The sequence below is a fragment of the Streptopelia decaocto genome (genome assembly GCF_964273445.1).
Source record: "Streptopelia decaocto genome assembly, chromosome: 6".
Taxonomy (NCBI): domain Eukaryota; kingdom Metazoa; phylum Chordata; class Aves; order Columbiformes; family Columbidae; genus Streptopelia; species Streptopelia decaocto.
Window position 1 is genome coordinate 22,778,772 of NC_138660.1, and position 25,959 is coordinate 22,804,730.

Consider the following 25,959-nt stretch of genomic DNA (forward strand, 5'->3'; position numbering starts at 1 on the left):
GAACACGATTACTAGTTCCATTTATTGTAACGAGCCATGGCTATGTACAGGCTCCCCTTTTTTCAGATTCTACTCCCATAATTGCAAAAAAGTTGGGTTAACTCTAAAGCTTACCTTTTCCTTCACAAACTCACACTGGTAGTAACTCCTAAAATTGTTTTATCTGCAATTCATATGCCCACATCTCCTCTCAGCTTCTGATTCCAGCCTTGAGGTTGTCCAGATTGTCCCTTTGTCCTTTTAAGACCTCTGCACTAAACACACTAATCCCCCATAAGCAATCAAATCTCCCCATCTGTGCTTTTACTATTTCCCTTGGCACCATGGTATGACTTCTCTATTATAATTAACTCGAGCCGGATGCCTCGTGAAGACTTAGCTGCTCTGATTTCTCATTATGTTATCATAATACCATTTAGCAACACCACCCTTCTCAGCAAGAAAAACTGATACCAGTCCCTTGAAGGCAGCACAGTGAGACAAAGAGCACTCACCAGGGCCCACAGCAATATTCAGTTGCGTTCTTGTTAATCATCTGCATTTCCGTCCTAGTGAATACACCAGTTCTTGCCTACTCACAAAGGCACACTTTAAGATATGTGTTCTTATTTTGTTTTCAGTGGTCATGATCACTTAATTTCAACTTTTAAACCCCTCTGTGCATTGCCTGATGAATACCCCCTTCATGTACATCATTAGTTACAGTTTTAATTTATTTATTACCAGCAGTACTAGTTAGTACTCGACACCATTGTTTGCCCCCTTTTCAAACTGATTACTTCACCTTGTCCTGAGTCTATTTCATATTTTGCAGCAGTTTAAGACCCAAAGTCCACGTGTCACTTCTCAAAATGAAAAGGAAGACTTGTGCTTTCATTTCAGTACAGACCTTTCCAAACCTCCTTAGCTGGGACATCTTTATTAGCAGCAGCAATTGAGAGAACAGCAATAGCACGCAGCTCTGCAATGGGCTATATGTGCTGCACTGAGGCAGGACATAAAATTCTTCCAGCCCATCCTTTTATTGCAGTCTTCAACCCCTAAACCTCATTCCCAACCCCTTCTTTACCCCAACATAAAACATACCCAGTCTCAACAACACCTTACCCTCTGTCTCAGTCTCTTCCTCAGGCCTGTGTCCATCTCTCAAATTGTTGTGTGGTTCCTGCAGGTGCCGTGAGTGGCCATTTGTGCACAAAACGTCAAGTTAGTATCAGGGACCTCTTTCGCATTAACTCCTGGTCAACTGCACCCGCAGAATTAGAGACTGTCTGTTCTACACTTCCACCAGTCTCATTTTAAAAGCTCTGGAGTGTTGTGTACCACTCATGGTGTGTGAGTTGTCCTCTGGGGATAACCAGCACTGCAAAGAGCTGTGTGTGGAAAGAGTTCACCTACATGGAGCTCCTGGCAGGAAGATGAGACTTGTGCCAAGCATCCTGCAATTTAACACCAGGCAGCATCAGCAAAACATAAGAAACAAAGGAAGGTGTTATTTGGACAAACGGCAGTGACCTGGAGGAACAAATACCAGGAAGTATTTTCTGCCACACTCCAAGGAAGAGACCTCCAAAAATGGCTTCCAGTTGGTTTGTCATAAGCAGGGTAATCAGAGAGGATCTCTCCCAAAAATTCCTCAACCAAAGCCAAAGCTGAGGTTGATTAATGCAATTTTTAAAATGTTAATAGAGTGACATCAGTTTACGCCCTCTGACAGTTTAGTTCTGTGTTTTTTTCCCCCTTAGGAAACCCTGCCAGATGTAAAAGTTTTAAGCAGAACAGTTGCAACAAAACAAATGACAAGGCTGGAATTCCACTGCATTCTCTTCTGTTAATGAGCATGCGTGACAACCTCACCACCTCAAATCCCAGATCTCACTTCGTTATCTTTGAATAAAAAGAACATTTAACAGCCACTTATACAGCTCTCATATACAAGAAGGCAGGATTTTAAGCATACACATTCTGAGCTCAGGTTGACAGTAAAAGAAGACAAGGTATTTTAATGTAGGTATTGGGTTGCAGGAAGAGAGCTGCCCAGTTTCAGGACTGGAGAAGACTTGAGTTTGGCCTACATGAATCATGGGACAGAAAGCTTGTTGACAAAGCTTAATGTGAAATTCAAAGCCCAGAAATTGTTTCCATGTTTACATGTTCAATGTTTGATGTGGAGGGCCATCTAGTGGAAAGTCTCTTTGTTTGCAACAACAGCCCAAATACAGGTAGTATCTTACAATAGCCTGAACAAAGGCATGTTTGCCTGGTAACACCTCTGAAATGCATTGTACAAGCTCTGCTTTCCAGGCGCCAAGGCTTCCCTGCTGAGACAACACAGCATCCTCAGGAGGGCCTTTGGAACAAGAAATCAAGCCTGTGTGCTGCAGGATCTTTTGCAATAAGTGTGCATTTCCTACAAGTAATTTCCTCTGACTAATGAATTCCAAAGCTTTCCTCAAAAAGAAAAAAAAAAGGAGGAAGCATCAACCAAAAAACCACCTCAACTCCCCAAACCCCAGTTTCAGCGTTTGTTCTAATTAATACAAGCTCAAAAAGGCTCGGTGACACTATCAGACAGCATACTGTGATGGTGCAGAAGGGCATTAGTATAGATGTAGCACTGGTATTGGCCTGAATTAATCAGAGAGCTGTGCTGGCTGATACTCAGTATTTTTTTCACAGAAATATCAGGTGTTCCGAGTGAGATTCTCTGGTCAAATGACTGTGATAACCCAGTAAATACTGGAGTCATTTTAGAGACATTTAGATTAATTCACCCAGCTGTCCACCTGCACAGTGCAGAGGGAGAGAAGTGGGTTTTACAACAGTTGTAGGGTTACCTATAAATCCCACTGCCAGTCTGGAAAACAACGAGGATTTCCAAAGGCATGGAAAAAATCTCTCATACTTAGGTTTTTACCATTTTCTCATGTTCTCTTTACCACTGCATTAAAGCTTAGAAACTATTCCTGCTTAAGTTCCCCTCCCGTCCCGCCCCTCCACCCCCCCCGATTTACATATAAAGGAAATAGTTCAAGCACTGTAACAAAGTCTACTTTTCTGGGACTTTGTAATCTGTTGTTGATTAACTGCTCTGGGTATCTAAAATTTTTACCTGCTTGCAATGCTGCTTTTTTGATTTCTAATAAAAGCAGAGTTTCTTTTCCAGCCTTTTTTTCCACAGTGGAGATACATATTTGGCCTGTTTCTGCTACCTTGCTGCTTAGGTTCATGAAGCCTTTAAAAAAAGCCAATATTTTCTGAGAGCTCTCTCACTATCTCACATCAGGACAAACCTGGCTAATAAGCGCAGAAGTTATTGAAAGGCAGGGACAAAGAGGCAGGTACAAACAACAAGATTTCATAAATCTTGCTGATCTGGGAATGAAGCTAAAAAAAGTTATAATATTGTTATAAATTTTCTTGTTAAAAATGCTTTAGGAGTGTGTAATCAATTACTTAATTCCATGAAAGTTGACTTTGAATATTTATTTCTTCTTTATTATGATGTCCTCACAGAAAGTGCTGATGATTGCCATATTCTGACAGGCGTATCGTCTCCATGGAAAGCTTCTGTCCTCCTACAAACAGCCAAAGATAAGAACTCTGAAATAAAGCACACAATGCTGATCTGCTCCTCCCACACCCTTGAACACTGAAGGGATGCGACAGGCGAGCACCTTAATAATCAGAAATACGTCCCACATTTCAGGTTGAGACAGCGGCACACCTCAGGTAGAGCAGGCAAAAAAAAATCACTACTTCAAATACCTGTTTTTAGGTGTTGAAGAAAGAGCTTTATGGGACAGGGAAAATAATATTATTATCAGAGAATCCCCGCTGCTGGGGAAGCAGGTGATTCCTGCCCTGTCCTCCCCTCAGCGCTGCAGGCAGCAGCACTCTGTCTCTGCATATTACCTTGCCTCTTCCACCACCTAGGTATTGCAGCTCCTTGTTATTTTGGGTAACTTCTAATTAGTGGGGCAATGACTCCCAATTTGGAGCAGACTCACCTGGGTTTGATCCATGCTGGCCTTAGGTAAAACATCCATAACAGAAGAGAGCCAAAGGCAGAGAAATCTGCCTCCTCCAGCTCCCAGCAGCAGCACTGGCACTCCTGTGCCTGATTTGCAGGGTATCCACCACACACTCCCTGCCTTACACACTGTGAGGAGATGCAGCAACATTCTCTGTACAGAAAACTTCAGGCTATAGCAACAAATGAGGAATTCAAGGTCCCCATCCCTCTGTCATTCTCATACCATTTCTATGACGACACATGCACCTACACGTGAATCCAGACTTCATTCTTAATGAAGCAACTCATTTAATGAGCTGAGAAAGAAGTTAAATCATTTTGGGGCTAGCTTCTGTCCATTTTGGGATACCACTCTGTTGGCTCTAAAAGGACCAGGCTCTTTGAAACACTGACAAGCCCCAAATGACTATGTAGCTATGACCATACAGACTATGTAGCAATGACCATGCAGTCAGCAGCACTCCACAATTTGTACTCTCCATACAGCTTCCACTGAAGCTCTGAGAATTTATCAGTCTCCTGCTGCTTTTTTCCCCCAGTAAAATCCCAACACATAGGGGCTCTGAAGCACCTTAAGGTGTCTGATTTTCAAGAAGAGTTGAGTAAGGTCTTTCAAACCAGGTGCCTAGAAACAGAGGTATCAGAAAACCCACCAGTCCTTTTCAAAAGTACAGGTTGTCATAGTGTGTTTGCAGGGCGAGAAATTGCCATCTCTGTATTACAGCAAGAATAATTCTGAGTCTCTTTTCCTAAATGAAGGTGTCCTATTTGACAGGCTTACCACCCCCCTCAAGACACAGAAATAAAACCAGAGCATCCACCCCACTGTAACACAGTGTCTCTTGCACAGCCCCAGCTGAGCTCGACTCCCGGCTTTCTGTCCCAAAACACACTGCGCCTGCCTCCCAGCTCCACACCACTCTGGCTTGCACTGGCACTCGGCTACTGGTTGGAAAATGGCTACTGCACATTCATAAGAGAAATATGAAACAGTTATTGTGCTTCAGTACTGCCTAGGCATATCAGCTGGCTTAGAAATGTTAATAACCCCTCTGTGAAAAATCAGACAGCTGGGAGAGATTGTTTTGTTGCAGAGCTATGGTAACAGCTGAAGCCTTGAAAGGATAAAGCCCAAAGAAAGTGCTCAACAAATCACCCTTCCCTAAATAACTTGCCAGCAAGAACACCCATAAAATACTGTATTTTAAGACCTGCTGATCATTGGTGTAGCTACAAACCAAATGATGACCTTGGCATTGTCAATACTCATGATACATTAATGAAGCACTTTGTCAGAAGCTCAGTTCTTTCAGTTTTACTGCTTTATTTACTGTAACTGCAAAAGTATATTAAAGGTCATATTTCAGTACCATAAGAGCCTTGCTTGCAATGCCATACTCCTACAACAGACATCACTTAATGACTTCAAGGAACGCGGTCAGAGGTTTTGCCTTCCAGCTGTGATGGCAGGTAAGGCAGCAGCAGCCAGGAGCTTCTAGAGTCAGTCACTGCCATCCAGCACATGGAGGTGGGAAAACAAGAGAAACAAGCACCCCCAAACATCATCTCTTGCTCTGCTAGCATGAGGCATTTAAAAGCCAGTATTTTATTCTCTTCTGTGATGTAGGACTTGCCACTTTAAAATTAAATTTGGCTGCGACATTACCAACAACAACATAAATTCAACACACAGATTTGTGTCCCAAATGTATGTTTGATTGAACAAATCAACCATCACCATTTCTGACTGCATTGATACCAAATGCACTGCTTGTGATTTTAAAGGCTTCATTTTTCATCCATCTCCCAAATGTTCTTTTCTTTGCCTGTTTTTAGATACTGATTGGCAGATAAGTGGGATTTTACATACGGTAAGGTGCTACTTGTCTCAGTTAGCAAACTGGCTGGAGTGCTCTTTTTCCTCAAGGTCCCACCAACTACACACTCAGCCAAGAGGTTTCTTCCTTCAGAACAGGATTAGTGATTTGGTTCATGGTCCCCCCATACTGTCCATATGGACTCCTCTGCAAGATCCTGTGACAAATATATTACCTGCTGTGTGATCAATACAGCACCTCTGTGCAACACACAATTTATTTTTTCACTGAGATACAAAATAAAAGCATTCAAACAGTGAAAGGCAGAAGTGGGACCAGCAACCTGTCCTGCTCATAGCTCAGCATCCCCATCTGTGCATGCAGATCTCAACCTGCTCTGTTTTTGTGCTCACCCTCACTAATTTTATGTAATTACTCATTTCTGTCTTATTCAGGTCTTTTTGGGTTTACCCTTCCTTTCACTCCAGCTTTAGCATTTGAAATACTACCCCATTAGAGCCACTGAAATAGTTTCTCCCTCACTGATAGTCTCTCTCTGTTATCTGAAGCTGTGTATCTACGGCTACTTCCATCTGTGTATCTTTTTTTAGTTTCCTGACTGAGCATTTAACAAAGCCTTGGGAGCACTTAATTGTATGTACTCAGGCAGAGAACAACATAAAATTAAGCAGGGAAACCAAGTAATACAAAACAATCATTAAAAATTTCCTGTAACCTTCCCTGAAGCCATCACACTAGCATCTTCCTCAGCAGAAGCTGAGAAAATTTTTCTTATAGGTTGCACCCAGATGCCTGGGGAATAGTGCACTTTGCTATCCTCCATGTTTCATGCTGAATTATTATTTTGTCTTTGAAACAGGGAGTGTCTGCTAATGACAAGAGCAGTTCGAGAAACTGGAGGTATTCTTGCCTCCTCTGGACAGATGTCTGTGACACACAGGCATATCTGGATTGGAAAAGCTTTGAATATGTGCCTTGGAAATTTGTATTTAAACACTTCTGTAGGCAGCACCCTGAGGTGTCATGTCCCTCCCAGGTGCTCTCTCTGCTCTCTAGAGCCTTGAAGATCTTTGTGATTTGGTGAAACAATTTTTCTGGAGTAGTTCTTCATAGCATTTAATGCAGCTCATTTTTCCGACATTGATTTTTCAGGAAAGCATTTATTACCCCAGAGCTTTTTGTTTAAAGCAGAAAGTTTAAGGGCAGACACTAAGAGCAGCTGGAAAAATGTCCTCCCTATTCTCTTTTTTCTCAAAATCCCTTTTCCTTCTTCTTTGAGGCAACAAGCAGTTCACAATCAGTCATCCATAGTCCCTACAACAGCAATACTGAGAACTCACCTGTCCCATCCCAGGGCACTCAGCACTGCCCCCAAGGCCACCAGCACAGGCACTCCAAGGGCTGGCTGGCAGGCAGGATGGCCAAGCTTTTCCATACCAACACTGAACGGGGCTCTTGCAACTCTACCTGCTCCACCTCATCCCCTTGGCAGCAAATACGGCAACAACAGTGCCTCTCAAGGAAAACAGGCAGGAGATGTTGAGGTGGAATACACTTACAGAAATCTGTGGATAAACATCCTTCTATTTCCTTTGCTAAGTGGTGATGTTATTAACAGCAATTCACAATCCTAAATTTTGCAGCAGACACCATGTCACCAAGTAACTGAGAAGCGAGTAGCAATTAATGTAAGCCCAGGGAAGCAGTCAGATAAGTAGCAAAGATTGTTCCCTTCAACCTGGGTTAGTTTTCTGCGAGCAACCTGGAGAGAAAAAGCTCCATATCCCATTACCCATTCTCTAGGACATGCAAAACCAAGAAATACTGATAAGAATCCATGAATAATTAAGTTTAAGCTGATGTTAGCAGAAAGCTCAACTGGACTGGGGATGTTAGACTCCTCATTAGTTCACTGGCAGAGAATAGCTCGAGTCAAATTCATCCTGTAAGTAATTCTTTGGAAACAAATAGAGCTATCTCAGCAAAGGGTTTTGTTCTGAGCCTCAGGGTTAAACAATCTCTTACATTCTTCCATGAAAAAATAGTATAGTTTGCTTTTTGTGAGTTGCTCTTGCTAACAGTTGTCTTCAATCACTTGATGCAAACGTTTGCTACCCACACTGGGGAGATGCAGGCTTCCAAGCTCCAGCAGGCTGGGTCTGCTGCTTCATCTGAAAACTCCCTCCCTTTGTGTCCATACCACCCCTTGTGTGGATTTTCCTCCTTTCCCCAGGCCTCCTCACTGGACACCAAGGATCTCCTGCCACATCAGGGACTGTATGTTCCTTAGTCTCTCTTCTCTCATGGGCCCTCTTCTTACTCCTCATGCCCAGGGCTGTGTGCTTCTGCTAAACAGATGGCAGCTGTTCCATGTGCCACTCATCTACAGTTTTCTGACTTTCCCTTCCCTTTTATGCCCACTGATGCTCAAAACAATCCTGGACAGACTGAATTGATCAGAATTAATCAGAGAGGATGATTACATTCTGCAAGAACCAGCCTTTTGAACCAAGCTGTTCAACTGCCACAGTGGAGTAGCCTGAAACGAATAATTTTCAAATAGAAAAATCTAAACCCCTAGTTTTGCTAGGCTTGCTCAGACAATACCAACACCAGCCATCAGCCTTGAATCAGCTCCAGAAGCGACCTCTGATTGACTGTCATATCTCTCAGCATTTCCAACAAGCTTTGGTGTCACTTTGATCAAAGAAGGACTTCAAAGTTTTAAAGTCTCCCTCTTGCCAAAAAGGAGTGCACTAAGTGGAGACTATCAAACGTGACACCACTGCAGAGCAAGGATCTACTACCTGAAAACTTCGTGTCTTCATAGACCCATCATGAAGAAAAAAGGCTTCCTCCTATATTACTACAAATATTTCATGCAGAATAAAAAACATCAAATCTATTTCTAATTCATGTATTTTCTCTCATGATTGGTCTCCATCTACTTGCCAGAGCTACTAGGATTTGCCCACAGCTTGTTCTTTCCTCCCACCAGTCTTTCGGTGAAGCCACACAAGGGCTTTCTACTTGTTGCAGGTTGGGCTGAACCCAGAGTGTTTCCCAGGCTGTAACTTTCCAGTCTCTACCATCGGGGACACCTCAGTGGCTCACTGGCTGGCACTCAGAGCAGGAGCACTCTGTTCTACCTTCTTTAAGGTTAACTGCCAGAATTTTCAGCTTTAGAAGCTTAGACAGCACAAAAGCTTAAGCTACTTCCCCACCTCCAAGGTTCAGCTAGAGCACACAGTGAGCAGAAGATAAGAACAGGTAGCAGGTCAAGGCTTTTGTTCGTTTTCTGCTGTCACATTGGGACAGAAAAGATCAGCTCTGTGACTGATGCACCCACTCCAGTTGTGGGGGAACGCTCATCTTCAGTTCACATAGAGCTGGAGGATTTTCTGAATACCTGCACAGACTGGACCTGTCTGAACTTGCTGTCTCATTCAATCATCCGAGAGCTACCTCAGGGTAACTGCGCTGTCAGCCCCTGCATCAGGAGGGTGGACTGCCTGCAGATACACCCGTCTGTACACATACTGCTGCATCCCGGAGTACAGCTAAACTGCAGCTCACAGGAGAGCTACTGAACTGGATTAAGGCACTGGTCCATGGCATACACTTGGGCTTAAGAAGCTCCTATCAAGCCCCCAACAGTGGTGTTTCAACAAGCAGTGTGTTTGAAAGACTGATGTGAAGGACTCAGAGGAAAGTTAATGGGGAGGGACAATCAAGATACGATCAGGTTGGAAGCCCTTCACAAGGAAAGGGGCTAGGGTGAGGACGCTTTTGTGAAATTAAAGCTCTTGTGTTTGTGATGGTAATAAACTCATCTATATAACAAAGAATGATGTTGCAACGTCAGATGTTGACTTCACTGCATACTGAAGCAGAAGTTAGATTGATTGTAAAAGCAATTCGATAAATGATGTTTGATGAAAGCAATACAAGGCTGACACCAGGCACTCGACTTTTGCCAGCAGAAATATCCACTCTCTCCCCTTACACCACTTTACACCCACGTGAAACTCTCCCTAACTTCAACATTAACAAAAGCCCTACAAAGGGCTACAGTTCAATAATCTGCATACATTGCACAGTGAAGCATCTTGCTAACCTTAGAACATGTTAGGACCACTTTTCCTGAATCCTAGGAAAATAATATGAAATGAAATGAATTTGGATGTGTTCCTCCCTATTTAATAAGCAGTGATATAGAGAGGAACCAAAATGCTGGCTCAGGACTCGCAAGCTTACCTCCTGGGCTTGTATTCCTTAGCAATGGAGGTATTTCCATGGCATTAAGCAGATGGCTGAAATAAGCATCTTTCCTAAATTAAGCTACATGTGGAAGCCTAGAATCTATGTAAGGTACGAAAAAGCTACAAGCAGGAGGAATGAGGGGGTGGGGATGAAGGAAGAAGGAGGAGGAAAAGACAGGGGGTGGAGAGTAACACTGGAGAGCAGCAGTGGTCCAACCCCTCAGAATCTGAAAAGCATCACAGGAGCCTCTGGATAAAGACCAGCCTCAGTAGCAAGGCTAGGAGAGACAGAGAGGATTTCTGCTCAGGGATAAAACATGGTGAGTAGGATTTTTGTTGTCTGCCTTATTGTTTGCTCTGGTGCAATGTCATTTCCTTTGCTCTGACACAGTGACTATTGATTTGGGATGACTGCTCATATTTGAAGCATTGGTTCTTACTTATTTTTTCATACATCTGACAAGTGCATGCCTGTCTGTATATAATGTACATCCTACCTTCATTCAAAGCAATAAATTACTGAAAACATCCAAAGCTGACAGCATTAACAGTGCTGTCTGTTACCAACAGGCTGCCAGCCAGGGCAAGTAAAAAATGCCCTGTTTCCTTCACAGGTACACAGTGGAAATTTCTGCTCAGCTGCCGTCTCCCAGCAATAGAGTGATGATTCGATAGCTCCCTGTGCAGGAGTTTATGCTGCCCTTTTACACAGTGTAATTGGAACATTTTGAGCAGTTACATTTCTTTCAGCCTCAGGTACAGAAGAAAACTGAGTGAGGGGTGCAGAGGTTTTGTCAGAGAAGGAGCCTCCTTTTGTCATAGTCTCAGTCTCTTGCTGCCGTGCCACACACCCCACGTGGGGCTGGGGAACACCGTGGGTGCCCCATGTGGGGCTGGGGGACGCCGTGGGTGCTGCTGTTCCCAAAGGGATCCCTCCTGTCGGCACACAGCAGGAGAGTATACTGGGAGTAGAAACGTGGTTAATTTTACTATGAAAAATCCTGAGCTCCACGGAACAGCTGGCAGGGCTCAAAGGAAGGTTCAGGCTTCCCTATAGCACATCGCTAATAAGATTAAGCATTTAACTACATATCCTTCTAGTATTCTGCTGGGGAGTATAAGATTTTACTTTGTGTGCTCAGTGGAACTGAGGTTGAAGAAAAACAAATCAATGTGCTTTTCGCTGGTTCTTCATGAGAAAGCCATTGCCTGACCTAAATGTATATGCAAATAATTAGACATCCTGGGTTACCCAAGAGAGACAAATGATTAAGGAGAATGATAAGATACAGCCCCTAACGATGATGAGGGGAGGAGTACTAACAAGAGGTGTGATCCCAATGCAGGTTTGTGTGTCACACAGGCGTCTTTAAAAATAAACATTCTTCTGTTTCCTGAATCATGCCTGTCCCCGATTACATCCTCCATCCTTTCCAGCCTGTTCTTTTCTGTCTTCTAATGGAGATGAGATACTAGCAGGGTAATCAGTTTAGGTGAGAAGATGAGCCCTGCTTTAAAATCCTCTTTGGTTTTCACCATAAGAACTGTTGTGTTTATTTGCTTACTAGAAACAGTGTGACAATAACTGCAGAGAGGATATCACCACCGTCTAGCAAGGAAGCATTTTATTGCTTTGTAATTAAAAAACAAATTAAGGGAATATATGGAGTATATTATCATGATTATTAGTAAAGTATTTCCATTATTAACTTTTATCTTCTGAGATAGAGAGTTAAGGCTTTTGACTGTAAATAAAGTCTTATTCCAAAAATACTCCCCCCCTCCCACTTTACTGGGAGCACCAGCTGTTCTTTATGCATTGCTAATTGATTAGATCCTAAGCATTAAAATTTAGTATTGCCTACTGACTTTAAAAGTAGCCGTGGCTCTCACCACCTCATGCTCGCTTGGTTTTGCATTTTAGGGCTTCCAACTGGCACTCAGCAAAAATCCTCCTGAGGAAGGGAGAGTCTCCCATGATACAATTTCTCAAGAAATATTTTTTTTAAATATTGCATCTTAAGGTGCATCCATTTTAAGCATAATACATGTCCAAATGCCCAAACCACAGAGAAGTTTTCAGGAAATTTAATCATGCTACCATTTTTGTTTGGAAAGCAGGGGTAACATTTTCAAAGGCAACTCTGATACTCAGGATCTTGAGTCTGATTGATATGAAGCCACTTGCAGAAAGGGGATTTTGGATTCACTCCAGACTTGTATCCTAAAACATAAAAGCAGTCCAAATAGAGCTTTTTTCTTCTTTTTAAATTAAAAACCCTTAAAAAGTGTGCAATATTTATCAAGTCTTTCATTTAATTAAAAAAAAAATGCTTGGAGGGAGGTTAAATTAAGACTCCAAGTGGCATGCACAATTCTGCTTAGCAAGAGGCAGCAAGGTACTACTTCCACAACCTGCCAATTTTAAGAATGAACTCCTATATCCCCTGCAAAATAACAACTATATTCTGAATTTTGCTTATTTCTGTCTCCAAGAGAGACACCTATATATAAATTACCCATCAAAAAAGCAAGTAAGAGTGTCCAAGCCAGACAGCTGATAAGATTTTGGAATAAATGAATCTTAGTTATATTTTTTACTACTTAAGCAAAAGTCATGTTGAGCCAAACTTGCCAAAGCCAAAGAGGTCATCTAAATTTCCTCTTCACAATACTATTCTTCTTATCCACACAACTTCACTGAAGCAGATACTTCTACCTTCCCAGTAGGATGCTATTCTTAGAGCTACATCTGGAAGACTGCTACTTTAGCTACTGACACATTAAAGCACAATCTATTTTACCTTTTCCTAGAAGATAACCTAAAGAAAGCTTTCCATTGTGAGATAAGCTAGTTTAAGATAATAACTTTGACACCAGCCCAAAAACCGAAGCAAGTCTTCCCCTCATTCCTCCAGAGAGGGAAAACAGTGGGGAGCTCAGCCTGGCAGAAAGCTTGGGGGCCACAGGCAGAGGCAAGTGCGACCCCTCTGTCTGACCCCCATGACAGAGGCACTATTGGGATGGTCTGGATCCTGCCTCCATCCATCTTCCTCCTGCTTCCCAGTGAACACCAGTCCAGCTCCACTGCACCCCCTCTCTCCTCCTTGTCTGCTGACCTGGACTTAGGTAGAATTTAGGACACCTGAATATGGCTCTTATGAAGCAGAACAGTTACCTAACTCAGTCTCATTCAGGTCCTTGTAACCCAGGACTATGAGCAATTGCTCTGACTGTCCTAAAACCAAAGCTCAGCCCACAGGACTGTGTTTGCCTTCCCATTCTAAAACTTTGATATGAACCACAGACACAGTAAAATGGTATTTTTGGTATTTGTTTGAGCCTGAAGTATCTCTTCACTTTATAAGCAATATTATTCAAATTTAAACCAAAGTTTTATTTCCATTATAGTATAAGCCCAAAATCCAGATCTAATTGCCTGCTTAGACATTTGTGAAATCCTAAAAGTGAGCAGCTGGTATGATCAAGACAGATAAAAGTACTGATTACTGTAGATGGGAAGTCTTAGCACTGCTGCACGTAAGATCATTGTAAATGACTTTTAAAATGTAGCCCAGTATGAGATTCAAGCATGTTATCTATTTAAACACGTGTTCCACAAGTAATTTCACAGATATTAAAAAAAGAGGTCAAGTAATGTTAACAAAGAAAACACCCAGAGCCTGTTGAAACAGAACAACCTAGCCTTAGCCGACTGACTGCTCATTTCCACAGGTTTCTGTTCTTCACAGTGATTTTTAATTGCAAAATGTATTTCCTTTGCAAAGGTGGATATCAGTGCCTCATATACCCTTTATCCCTGTGGAAGAAGAGACACACTGCAACTTAAGTTCAAGAGAATAACTAAAAAGGAGTAGAGACAGGCAACAGTGTAGCTGAGTGCACCAGTCAAGAAATCCCAGAAATGTACCAGTTTTAAATGCCTAGAATAATTTTTCACAGAATTTTGATTAGCTTTACATAACCACTGAAGGGTAACTTTCCCTTATAGCACTTTTATCTGTCTCTAACTTCACTGGTACAGCTTCTGGGGTTAGAGATATAACTGTATCCCTGCAGAGAGGGGAAAAAAAAGGTATTATGGTATGGTCCATTACATCCAAGAATGCTAAAAGTATTAATAGATCTAGAAAGAGAGCAGCATTTCATAAATATCTCTGTTCTGTATTTGGAAAGAAGCTCATTGGTAATTTGTATCATATGAGGATGAAGAGGAACTCATTGTATGGGAAGTTACAAAACAGCATCTGAGACAAACATTTCAAAAAATCTGCAGGCTCTGGTAGCCTGTCCTTAAGTGCCCTCAAAGAGCTGAATGAGATCTTCCCTTTCTTGATTTTCATTTTTAATAACATTTTAAATGGGGAAGATTCCCAAAGCTGTGTCAGTATTAAAACAGGATAAGCAGGATGACACAGTGAACTAGATCTAATGAGTCTTGCATGAATCCTGGGGGAAAATGAGAATAATAATATATGGGATTAAATAGGGACATAAAACAAAGTTAGTGATTATATGTATAGAAGATGTTAAAACAAACAAACAAAACAATAGCTAACTTATGCTTTTTTCCTCATCAGATGAAACAGAAAAGGTAGCATAGGCTACCATCAGTGTATCTTACATTACTATACTACATATATATTGTCAGTACAGACATTATTCAGGCCATTGGGGTTTTCATGTTAAAACTGTTCATCTAATTTATAAAAAAAAAAGAACAAGCCTCAAAGCTTCTAGACCCAGTTATCAAACTAGTAGTCCACTGTGTTTCTTATCAAGGAGATACAATTCAGACCAAAGATTTCTTTATTCAAAAGATTATCTATTGACATCCTGAATTTGTAGCTTTTAATGTTTCAAACTCGACAATAAAACAAATCCACCGCTAAAAACCTTTTTAACGTATCTAGAGAAAAACTTCCTGAAAATGCAATTTCCTACAAAAATGACCATTGTTTAATAGCAAGAATGGGCAGAAACAGCTGCAGGACTTCAGAGGGTCCTACACAGCATTGTTGTAACGCCAGCATTCGCCATGGCACAGACCTCTAAGGAGCTTCTCAGCAGCAGGACTTCCTGCAGGGACACAGAACCTATTAATACTTCTACAATTGTAAAGGACTGAGATGTCAGACACTTTATTTTTGACATATTAATAACTGGTCTTGCATCAGCTGTTTCCAATCGTTTTCACAGCTCTGCTGGAGTTCTGCACACTGAATTTCTTCTCAATCACACCTTGCTTTTCAGAAGAGGAGTATAACCATGTCCCAGTGACCTATTTCCGAATATGCAAAACCAGTTTCCTGCAGCAGCAGTGAACTCCAGATACCTGACAGTGTAGTGAAATGTTTACAGGCTTTCATTAAGAATGCTCTGCAATACTCACACACAGCCCCAAACACAAATAAATGTGCCAACATCTCAACCATACTGACAGACACCCATCTATCACCACCCACGTCTTCCATAACAACCATACTCTTGATGTTGAATAGTCACAATTTACATTTACATTTTCTTCCTTTTGTCACTGACCTACATTTAGTTGTAAACACTGCTAATCACCTGCCAGTTTGCAGCTCCTATGAGAAACAGGCTGTCACTGATGTGCCTGTTGGAGAAGTGCTGCGGGTGACACAACTCCCAGCTGCCAGACCCGTATCTGCTTCCCATCCAGTAAAAACCTGGTTTCTCTAGCAGCTTTTAGGAAGGGCTTGCTTCTTCCCTGACCTACCTTTACGTAAGTCCATTGACTTACTCAATATTCAATAAGGCAGGAAAGGAGCAAGTGTGTCCATGAAATAACTGCTGGAAAACTGAAAGAGTCATAGCTAAAACCAAACAGGCCACAATGAGCATTGATACAGGTAATAGAGTATTTTTAGAAACAGCTAATCAATGCACAATGTAGATTCAGCGTGGCAATGCCTCAATGTACTTACACTGGTCTTTGCAAATTCGAAATGATGCTTCTGTCATAATTAACAGTGATTTTCAATGTGGCATTTTTGACTTTTTACAATAAAAGCAGTAGTGCAGAAAATTATACTTTATACTCAGGAGGAAGCAAAAACAGTAGTTCAGCTTCACAGGATAGTACCAAGGTTTATGGATTTTCTATTCACAGGTAAGGCTTATTTTAATATAAAGTGAGCATAATGTGTCAGATGTTTGATCTGCTTTCTCAGGAGATTTCCCACCCTGAGCTCTTAGTCCTCTTCAAAGGCACAGATTTGTGAACTGCTGATCCCTGATGCACACACTTGCATGTTAAAGTTCCTCAGACATTGCTTTTCATTGATGACTCTTCTACTTTTGAAATAGTATCTCTATCTTGTTAAAAGCCATCCTGCAGTCATAATCCTAAATCCAGATGCCCCCATTTCTAACAGACAAAATGTTCTCTGAGCCTCAGCTACCAAGCCCTAATGTGTACTGTCTTCTCCTTGCTGGACCTTCCAGCCATTGCCAACAGACCTGCAGTTTCACTTGATCTGTTTCTCATGCAATACCATGATTCAGTGATGGAAATTCCTGGTGACAAATAAACACAATTGTATAATGCTTAATATCCATCCCCTTGTTCTCCAGATTTAGAAGTGCTAGCCTTTGGCCTCACGATATTTTTATTCTGTTGTTTTCTTTACAGAAACAGATGTGAGGAAGCAGTATGGAGCTCAAGAGAGGAAAGACCTTCATTAAATCCAGTGTGCAACATGAGAAGGTGCCACCAGTACACACAGTTCCTATCAACAAAGACGACACTGGGAAGGACAAAAAGGCAGCTCTGGAGGGAAACCACAGTGTAGCTGAAGTCCAGCTGGCATGTTTGGCCACACACAAGAACTACAGATTTTCTACCAGGGCAGCAAGGAATGGAGCTGGTGACAACAGCCTGGAAAAATCATCTGGGTCCTCCTACAAACTTGTCAGGAAGAGTAAAACCCACGACTGTGTTAGCGAGGCAGACAAAACAGAGCAGTGCAGCCCCAGCAAGGCTTGTGAGGAAGGTTTTTCTGGAAAGGGTAAGGGGCGACTTGTCAATAGTATCAGCTTTTCGGGTATGTCCAGCTCCAGCAGTAAGAAAGAGTGTGTGGTCAGCCCCAGCCAGTCTGCGTGCAGCAGCCAGATGATCGACTACAGGAACTTTGTGCCACAGATGCCTTTTGTACCAGCTGTTGCTAAAACCATTCCCAGGAAGAGAATTTCCCTCAAGAGATCTAAGAAAGGGCTCAGAGATATATTTCATATAAAAAAAAATAAACCAGACAGCCTTCCATTCCTGGCTGAGAAGGAGAAGAATCTGTCCTCTCCAGGTTGCAAGAGTGAGTTGTCTGGGCGTCTTGCAAAGTATCTTTTCAAAACTGGAGAAAGTTTTGCAGCTGATTGCTTGTCCCAAGACTGCTCAGACAGTGAACTGCAGTCTGACTCTTCCTATGACTGCTGCAACACCCTTTGTGAAGATGTCGCCTCCCTGAAGAGCTTTGACTCTCTCACTGGCTGTGGGGAAATCTTTGCTGATGAGAGCTCAGCTCACCTGGAGCTGGAGAACAGCAAAGAAGTTCTGCTGAGACGAGGCAAGCACAAAGACAGCCCTGTCATGGGCTCTTTCCAAGGGGGTGTGGAGCAGTTGGCCTCTCCTGGGCAGAATGAGACTGTTGAATTTGCGAAGTTTTGGGACAACATCAACAAATCAGTGAGGCTACATCAGAGTGCTCTGTTTGATAAGAAGTTACTGAAGATACCTGGTCCTGATGTGGAAAAGGCTAGATGCCAGGCTGCTGCATCTGTGACAGACCCCCAAGTGTCACCTGATAAAGACGGTGACAATTCCAAAGAGAGCTCCACAGAAACAGGAACACCGAAAAGTGACAACCAGGAATCCACATCCACAAGTGATGAAGGCTACTATGATTCATTTTCTCCTGGGCAAGATGAAGAAATGAAGGAAGCTCAGACCCCTGGGGTCCCAGGTAGATTTCCAAGAGACAGCTACAGTGGAGATGCCCTTTATGAGCTTTTCTATGATCCAAATGAGGTCAAAATAAACCCAGTTCTAGATGATGACTTGTGCACATCTGAAAGCATTTCAGAACAAGCCATTGAAATCCCTTTGTCCATTTACAGCTTTCATGTTGGAGCTGAGGAGAACATGGCTTCGCAGCCAACTCTAGACATTATCAGCCAGGGTTTTTTCCACAGCACATGGAAAGGCAAAGAATGTTTGCTAAAGCTCTGCGATACCGAGCTTTCATTGACCATGGGGATAATAAACTGGCTGCGAAAACACGCGGGGCTCGTTTCCTCCCCTGACTCTCTTCAGAGTCCTCAATCACAGCCAGAAAAATCTAGTGATTCATCTATACCACCCAGCCCAGAACAGAAAGTGAGCACAGAATCTCAGCAGGAGAAACCAAGCAAGGAAGAATCTAATACATTTAACATCTGTGCGTTGTTGGATGAAAGCAACCATGCCGCTGAGGCCTCCTCAGTAAGTGTCGCTGAAAGAGACCACAGCCTGGACTCCTGCCCCAACACATCTTATTTGGATTTTCAAGGAAGGGAGGGGACTCACCACATGGATTCATCTACAGTGCCTGGGACTGTGGAAACCACCAAAGCGTCAAGTTACGTACCACAATCACAGGCTAACGGAGATAATCTGCAGACATCTTCAACTAAGAATGAGAAGATGGCAATTTCAGAAGGATGCGAGACATCTGGAGACAAAAACCCACTGCCAGAAAAGCTGAACAGAGAGAGTGGTTCCCAGAGCTCTGAAAACCCTTCACTAGATGATAACCACGAAGTAGAATCATGTTACTCCTACAAGACTGCTGCAACCTCACTCCTGGATCCCCTGGAGGACAGAAATAAACCAACGTACCCCTCTCTCTCTGTTTCCTGTGATAAACCACTGCAGCCTCTGACTCTCAGACGCTTCCAGAGCTATATTAGCCCCACAGCAACAGAGAGCAGCACTAACATAGTGCAGCTCTTAGAGCGCTGTGTAACACAAGTGGCATCATTAAAAATCAGCTATGAAAACAAACACCTGGAAGACAAATGCATTGGGAATGAAGTAAACAATATCATTCGTAAGATGTCTCAGTACAAAAACAAGTTATTCTTGCAAAATGAATGTAACTGCATTGCCCAAAATCCAGAATACTCCAGTATTCCTAGCACAAACCAATACAACTATGAGACAAGTTTCCAATCCGGCAGCCTGTATAATTTGAAGCAAAATGCGGAGCAAATTTGCTCTGAAGATCAGAGAAGCAGAGCAAAAATCCTAGGTGAGGTCACTAGAAGCAAGATAAATTTTGAATATGCCCAGCTAAACAATCAAGCGCTGTCCTATTTAAAAGACTTTACAATTGACCTCAGTCCAAGTGACTCTGCTGCTGCCACAACTCTTAGCAGACCAACATTTTTACCTCTCTTTAACTCTGTCTGCTCAGACATACCTGCTGCTTTTCCACAAACTTCATACAGCAGCTCAGTCTCTCCCACGGACCCGCTGCAGCTGCAGGAGGCCAAGCCGCACAGCCCAGGGCCATGGAGCTCTGCGGAGATGTCACACGTGGGTCTGGCTGGAGGGAGCGCTCTGTCCCCAAACCTGCAGGCTGTGACCCTGGGAACAGCAGCGACAGGGAGGAACCACCAGTAACGCACCTGCGTTGAGAAGGTGAGTGGTTACGGGGTGTCTGAAATTAAATGTGAAAAAGGTAACATCTGTTCCGACTTCACACTTAGGGCAGCGGAGTCTGATACATACTCAGGGTTTCTCACTTTTCCAGTTCCACTGCTCTTAACTTCCACTTCAGCGTGGTAGTTAAGAGTAATCAAAATTTAAATGACACATTTGCCGAAACCAGCAGCCACATATAGCAGGTATCTCATTCGCTGAGTCTTACAAGTCACGTGCAAAGGTTGAAGCCCCATCTCCCATTTAGATGCAGCAGTTTTCACACCAACTGAAGCAGGGAAAATTTTTCCTTCTCCCACTCCAGGATCTGCCACGTTTGGAACAACACTGTGGATATGGCTGCCTGGCCACAGGCTGCTGGCAGCACTCAGCTCAGATTCCTCACCACCAGGTCATTGAATCCTCTCACTACTTAATAAAAACATAAAAATTATGCCCTGCTTCTTTCCCTCTGGAGTGATAACTGGATATCAGACAGAGCTCTCTACTGCAGTCCTGAGGCGTGAGCTGCTACACAAGGGGTCAAAGGAGAAAGCCGCAGATCTGCAACGTTAAGTCACAGGGCAGACAGACATACCCTGTCCTGCAGTTGTGTGTATGGTGTGCCCTCAAGCACAAGGGAAAGCACGCAATACTCTGCTGCTGCTGCCAAGTGTACCAAAAGGGTGTTCTCCTAACAGGGCTGCAAGCTTCAAATCTGTCTCCAGTAGACAGAGCTGGTCTCTGGCCAAACAGTGCCGTGGCAGGGCAAGAGCTGAAGCCAAGGCATGCTCCATGTGTAAAGCTTGACAGGCTTCTCCAGAAAGGGATTATAGGCTCTGTGCTGCACCTCAAACTTTTGAAAATCCTTGAACCACACTTACTGGACAGGTAGATGCAGAATTTGTTCTCTGACATAGGGCAAGAAACACCTCTGTTGTAAAACAGAAAGAGCTGCTTAAGTACACAGCCATGGTGCTGGTTCAGATTGGCCTGTCACACAAGGCTTTAGGCCAGAGCAGACACCATCTGTACGTACTGCTCTGACTGTGCCAGGTGAGAAATCCTCTGTCCTCCAGTTGCCGAGAGGAATCTGTCCTAGAAGTTTAAACCCATGAAAATTTTCTGTCATGTGTCCTGGCAACTCTGACAGATTGGCTGGACTCTGCCCAGCCCCAGCACTCCGAGAAACAGCCTTTGGAGGTGGTAGAAGATGGAGAGGAGGCTGCAGCACGGGCCAGGAGAGAGAATTAAGGAGCAGCTCAATATTGAACGGAGTAACCCAGAGAACACAATGCTTCTTGTTGCTCACAGCAGTGTAACTGTTTCCTGGTCATTTCTAAGAGCTTCCCAAACAGCACAAACTAAAAAGGACAGTATTTCTCTCTGCATGAGGCAGAAACATCCTTACATTTTCAAGTCTTGGGAGATTCAGCCACCTGCTTTGCTATTTACATCTTTGTGGAAGTGCCCTTCCCCACTAACACATCTCCTATTGCAGGGAGGCATATTTCTCAGGGGTCTGCATTAGGTTAATGGCCAGAGACTGTCAGTCATCAATACCCTTTACTAATGCATCATCTAGTTACTACCTGTTCATCAGTGAACGGGGTCTTCCTCTAGTGAAAGAAGTGATTTTGTTTTGCTTTGTTTCCATTTTTGTTGCAAACTATCCTGCAAACAATGCTGACTAGCAAGCCATCTTCTTATGCCCCCAGATTTTTAGGCAGAACTTGCCATCCAAGCACACACCATAGTCCTTCGAACTACTTGCCTCTATTAGATTATTTCTGAAATGAAAAATTCAGTATAGGCAAGGGAAGACTTCTAGTCATAGCTAGTATGTGTAAGAAACTGGTTCTAGGCACAGATTTTTAAGGTTAGAAGAGCAGTTCAATGTATGAATTGGCCTGATATTTTTAGTTTGTTGTGAATATTAGTCTACAGGGTACTGCTAAGAATATCGCTGCCTGCGCAGGCTGGGAATACACAAAGGGATTCTAATTTTGAGGAGTCACTTGCTTCCTGGTAGAAACAGAGAAGGGAGTCATAGCTGCCAAGACTGTCAGAAGCAGTAACAGACTGACTCTTCACACTGTACAAGATACACTGCAAGTAGACATTACGGGGGCATTTTCTACTGCATTGTATCAAATGGCAGCTGCTATGTGCCACCATGTGTCAGCACTGACACCCACAGTGTCAGGAATGTGACACAGTTCATACACTACCACCTCGGTCCCAGGAAGATGAGAATTCAAGTTTTTTCCAAAAGGGATCTGTTGATTTTTGATCGAGGCTTCTCCAACAGTAAAATGAATGGCATCTTAAAATGCATGGGATCTGCATATTCATAAAGTGACTTTGAGGAATGGTCTCATTTTAAGGGATCATTTCACTACAGGCTTTGTTACAAATGTATTACAGAAAAATAATTTAGACAATAATTAAAATGGCATTTAATACAGTTAAAGGAAATGTCTGTGGTGATAGATATAAACACTGCCATGTGACTGAATTTTCCTACCCAGTATCTTCTTGCCCGCCTACATTAACAGATGGCCTACAGGTTTGCCGGAAACTTTGATTTTTGTTGAAGGTGACTCAGGATCTTCGTCTTAATCACAGGGGTGGTCATGTAAGAGAGGCGACGTATAAACATGGTGTCATCTCTGAATCCATGGAGACAGACATCATCGAGAAACACTCCTACGCTGGACATGACTGTGCAAACCCCAAGAGCTTATACACAAAGAATGCTCCAAGGTTCACTGTTTCAAAACTCCACACTCAGGTGCTGTGAGAGACGTGACTGAAGCAGGGGCAGCTGCAGAAGTTTGTGCTTTTTGACTGGATGTTTTCCAGCAGGAAACTCCATCCTGAACAAGGGAGCGCTGTCCTAGAGCAGTGCGTTGGGTTGACTTTTCCTGGCTGTTGAAATCTCTGGGATTGGCCAAACAGGCAGACAACACTGCATGTCATAGCCGCAGGGAGAACAAAGCACTCCCTGCAAACAACTGTGTTTCAGACCACTGAGCCACTTCTACCACATAACATGGTTTGAACTGTATCTTCCATTAACTGGTAGATGTGGCAGAGCCACAAAACCCACGTGTGCTCCCAACAGTACGTGCTCACCTAATTCAAATGCTGAACCGCCACATTATGCACCAATTGAAGCTTTTGGATGTGTTTCAGTGATAGCACTAAAAGGAATATGTTGCAATAAGCTTGGCCTCAGGTCAGAAAAAAATAGATAACTGTCAGAGGGATTGCCATAATAGATAGGGCAGCTGTACATAAAAGACAACAGTATGGCATACATTATTGCTGTTATCGAGGAACTGAGATTCAAAAGCAGATAAAAATACAGCCTAGACACTGCAAAGTGACAGATGAATGTGTATCTGGTCCTCACCAACCGAAAGGCTACTCGCAGTCTAGGCAATTTCTGTAAAGCTCTTTATTCCATCCTGGTTCAACTTCATTCCCTCTGTCTTAAATAAGGTTGCATTTCTTCCAGAGAGATATTTCCCTATCTGTCAGGCACAGGGAAGGCAGACTACAGTATCTGGATTTGATAAAAAGGAAAAGCAGAATGGAGCCTCATCTGCATATAGGCAATTGTCTGATATATGGTATTATTTCTCGAAATGGCCAGAGAGATGCTTTAATGGGTAAAAAAATAAAGACAGAATCCCTCTGCACACAGCAGAGTAAGAGTATGGTAACACATTCAAAGCCTGGGGTAAGAAATCCATATATTTCCACGCTCCTGCCGTGGCATAGCAAAGAGCTCCTCTCTCAAGTCTCACGACGTAATGTAAAAACGATAAAATGCGGAGAGAGCCAGCACATTTTCTGCATTGGAAATGCCTCTGGCTCTGAAACACATACCTTTATAATGTGAGGTGCCCAGATGATCTTGCACTGAACCAGACACCGAAATCTCATCTGACAGTCCACCAGCCACACGTGCACACATGCACATACGCACACATTCCTGTTCAGACAAATGCATCACAAAGTACAAATATGCCATTTGTCACATACGGTACCACAGAGGCAAAGAGCAGGGAGACAGAGGTGACAGGCCACTGCCTCTGCTAATACATTTGAGTGTTAGTCACCATGTGCCCAGATACTTGGGTTAAATGCTAAATTAAACAATTTTCTCCTTCATTAAGCACTGTTGCTTCTGGACTTGGCTCTGTCTCACTGTACTGTCTTCATGGGACTTTGTCATCCATGCTTAATCTATCCAAAATCAGAATTCTGTCAGGAGGAAGAAATGTTCTTGCCAGCTTATTTGCTAGAGAAGGGTTTTTTGACACTGTTATCAGCACAGATGATATCTTAAACAGCAGATGCACTATAATGTTGTTAAATGTGTTTCATTTTAAAACCAAAGAAATTGATTTGCTGCTTTACCCGCTATTGCTATTGCAGTAGGCTGGTTTCCATGGATACAGTATTACAGAGACTCTACTTTTCCCCTGTTGACAACAGTACAGAAAGCTAAATTCTCATCTTCGTTGCAACAGCATAAATTTGAAGCCAGGGGAATGATTCTCAGATTTAACCCTGAGAGCAGAAGCTGGCTCCCAATCTCCTTCAGCCTTGAATGGGAGATTTTCAGGGAGATGGCGATGGATGGAAAAAAGAAAAGAAAAACAGTTTCTGTGGACAGCAGCATGGGCTGAGGGACAGGACATATGAAACAAATACAGTGCTTTTCTATGAGAAATGGGGAAAAGTCAAGGCAGAATGAAAAACAAAACAAACCAACCAGAGAAAACCCAACAAAACAAAACCAACCCCCCCTGCTTATTCAGATGCTTAGTGTCTTACCTGACACAACTGCAGAAATACAAGTCAGGTTTTGGCTATAGAAGTCTGGCTATAGAAGACCTTATAATTATCTATATGCAGTCGGGCCAAACATCACTCCATTTGTTTAAATGACGGAATGAATTAGTTATTACTATTCTGACAAAAACCTGCTTCACTTCTGTTTTGCTGTGGTGGCCGGGAAGACGTCAGGGTGGGAAGAAGGAGAAAGCAGGAGACTCGTATCCAGTTACAGAGCAGGTGTCTTCATTTAAAGAGGAGAGAATCTGGCCCCGTCTGGAGTTCAGTCATGGAGACACTGAATGCAAAGCAGATTCTCAGCTTGAGAATGCTCTGTACAAACCTGATGGCATTTATAGTCACCAGCCAGCAAGTAAAAAAGAGTAAGAGGAAGACCCTGGTAACCTTGGCTTTTTGGACCTCATGTGTAAAACCTCTAGTTCTGTTCCTTCCATCAGACCATGCAGAGAGGGGCAGAAGCAGAGTCCTCCAAACAGCACTGCATCCCACCCCTGCCCCTGGCTGCAGCAGGTGCTTGGAACAGGAGTGTCAGAAAGAAGAAAAATGGACAATTTTGAAACCTGAAATAACCAACTATCCCATCTTCTGGCAACCAGCACCCTCTGAGCAAGACAGCGGCTCCTCCTGGATGTCTGGGTTTAGTGCTCCCTATTCCAAACTTAATTAAGCGTATGAACTTCAAAGCTTTCTAATTTGTGTTATGAAATTTTATTTTGTTTAGTGTGTGTCTCTCAGGCACCTCTTAAAATCAGATGTCTATTGTGCCTGTATGTATCAATTTTGCTTTGTAAAACTTCAAAAACATTCCTTTTGAATTTTCTCCTTTTCTGATCTGTATTTGTACCCAAAACGGGCACTATCCCTTTTGTGGCCTGGCAACACCTGAGAGACTACAGACACTGTTGTGATTGTATATTCAGGGCAGAGGCCATGCCTCCGTACGTAAGTCTGGGTTCTTTGTGTAAACTCATAGTCCAGGGAGACAGAAAGCACAGAAATCCTCAGCAGCAGTAGATTTTCTGCATTTTTCTAAAAAAACCCAAACCAACCACACACACCCCCCGCCAACCACACACAACCGCACACACACACACACACACACACACACACACACACACACACACACAACCACCAGAAGGTTTTAAATCTGGCTAAAGTAAAAGCAAAAAATTTGACCATGACAGTGAAAGGCCTGAAGCACTGTTGTCATGAGCCAGTGCACAGGGAGCCTAC

The 25,959-nt window shown here is 42.9% G+C and overlaps 1 protein-coding gene across 1 annotated transcript; it reads left to right on the plus strand.

The window, feature by feature from the left end:
- Positions 1–16,833: 16,833 nt before the first annotated feature.
- AMER3 (APC membrane recruitment protein 3) lies at positions 16,834–24,662 on the plus strand (the record flags this gene model as incomplete). The annotated part of the gene is made up of 2 exons (XM_082055653.1): positions 16,834–19,854; positions 24,304–24,662. One exon carries the CDS (start codon positions 16,834–16,836, stop codon positions 19,834–19,836), a length of 3,003 nt encoding a protein of 1,000 aa, XP_081911779.1. The 3' UTR covers positions 19,837–19,854; positions 24,304–24,662.
- Between the last annotated feature and the right edge of the window lie 1,297 nt (positions 24,663–25,959).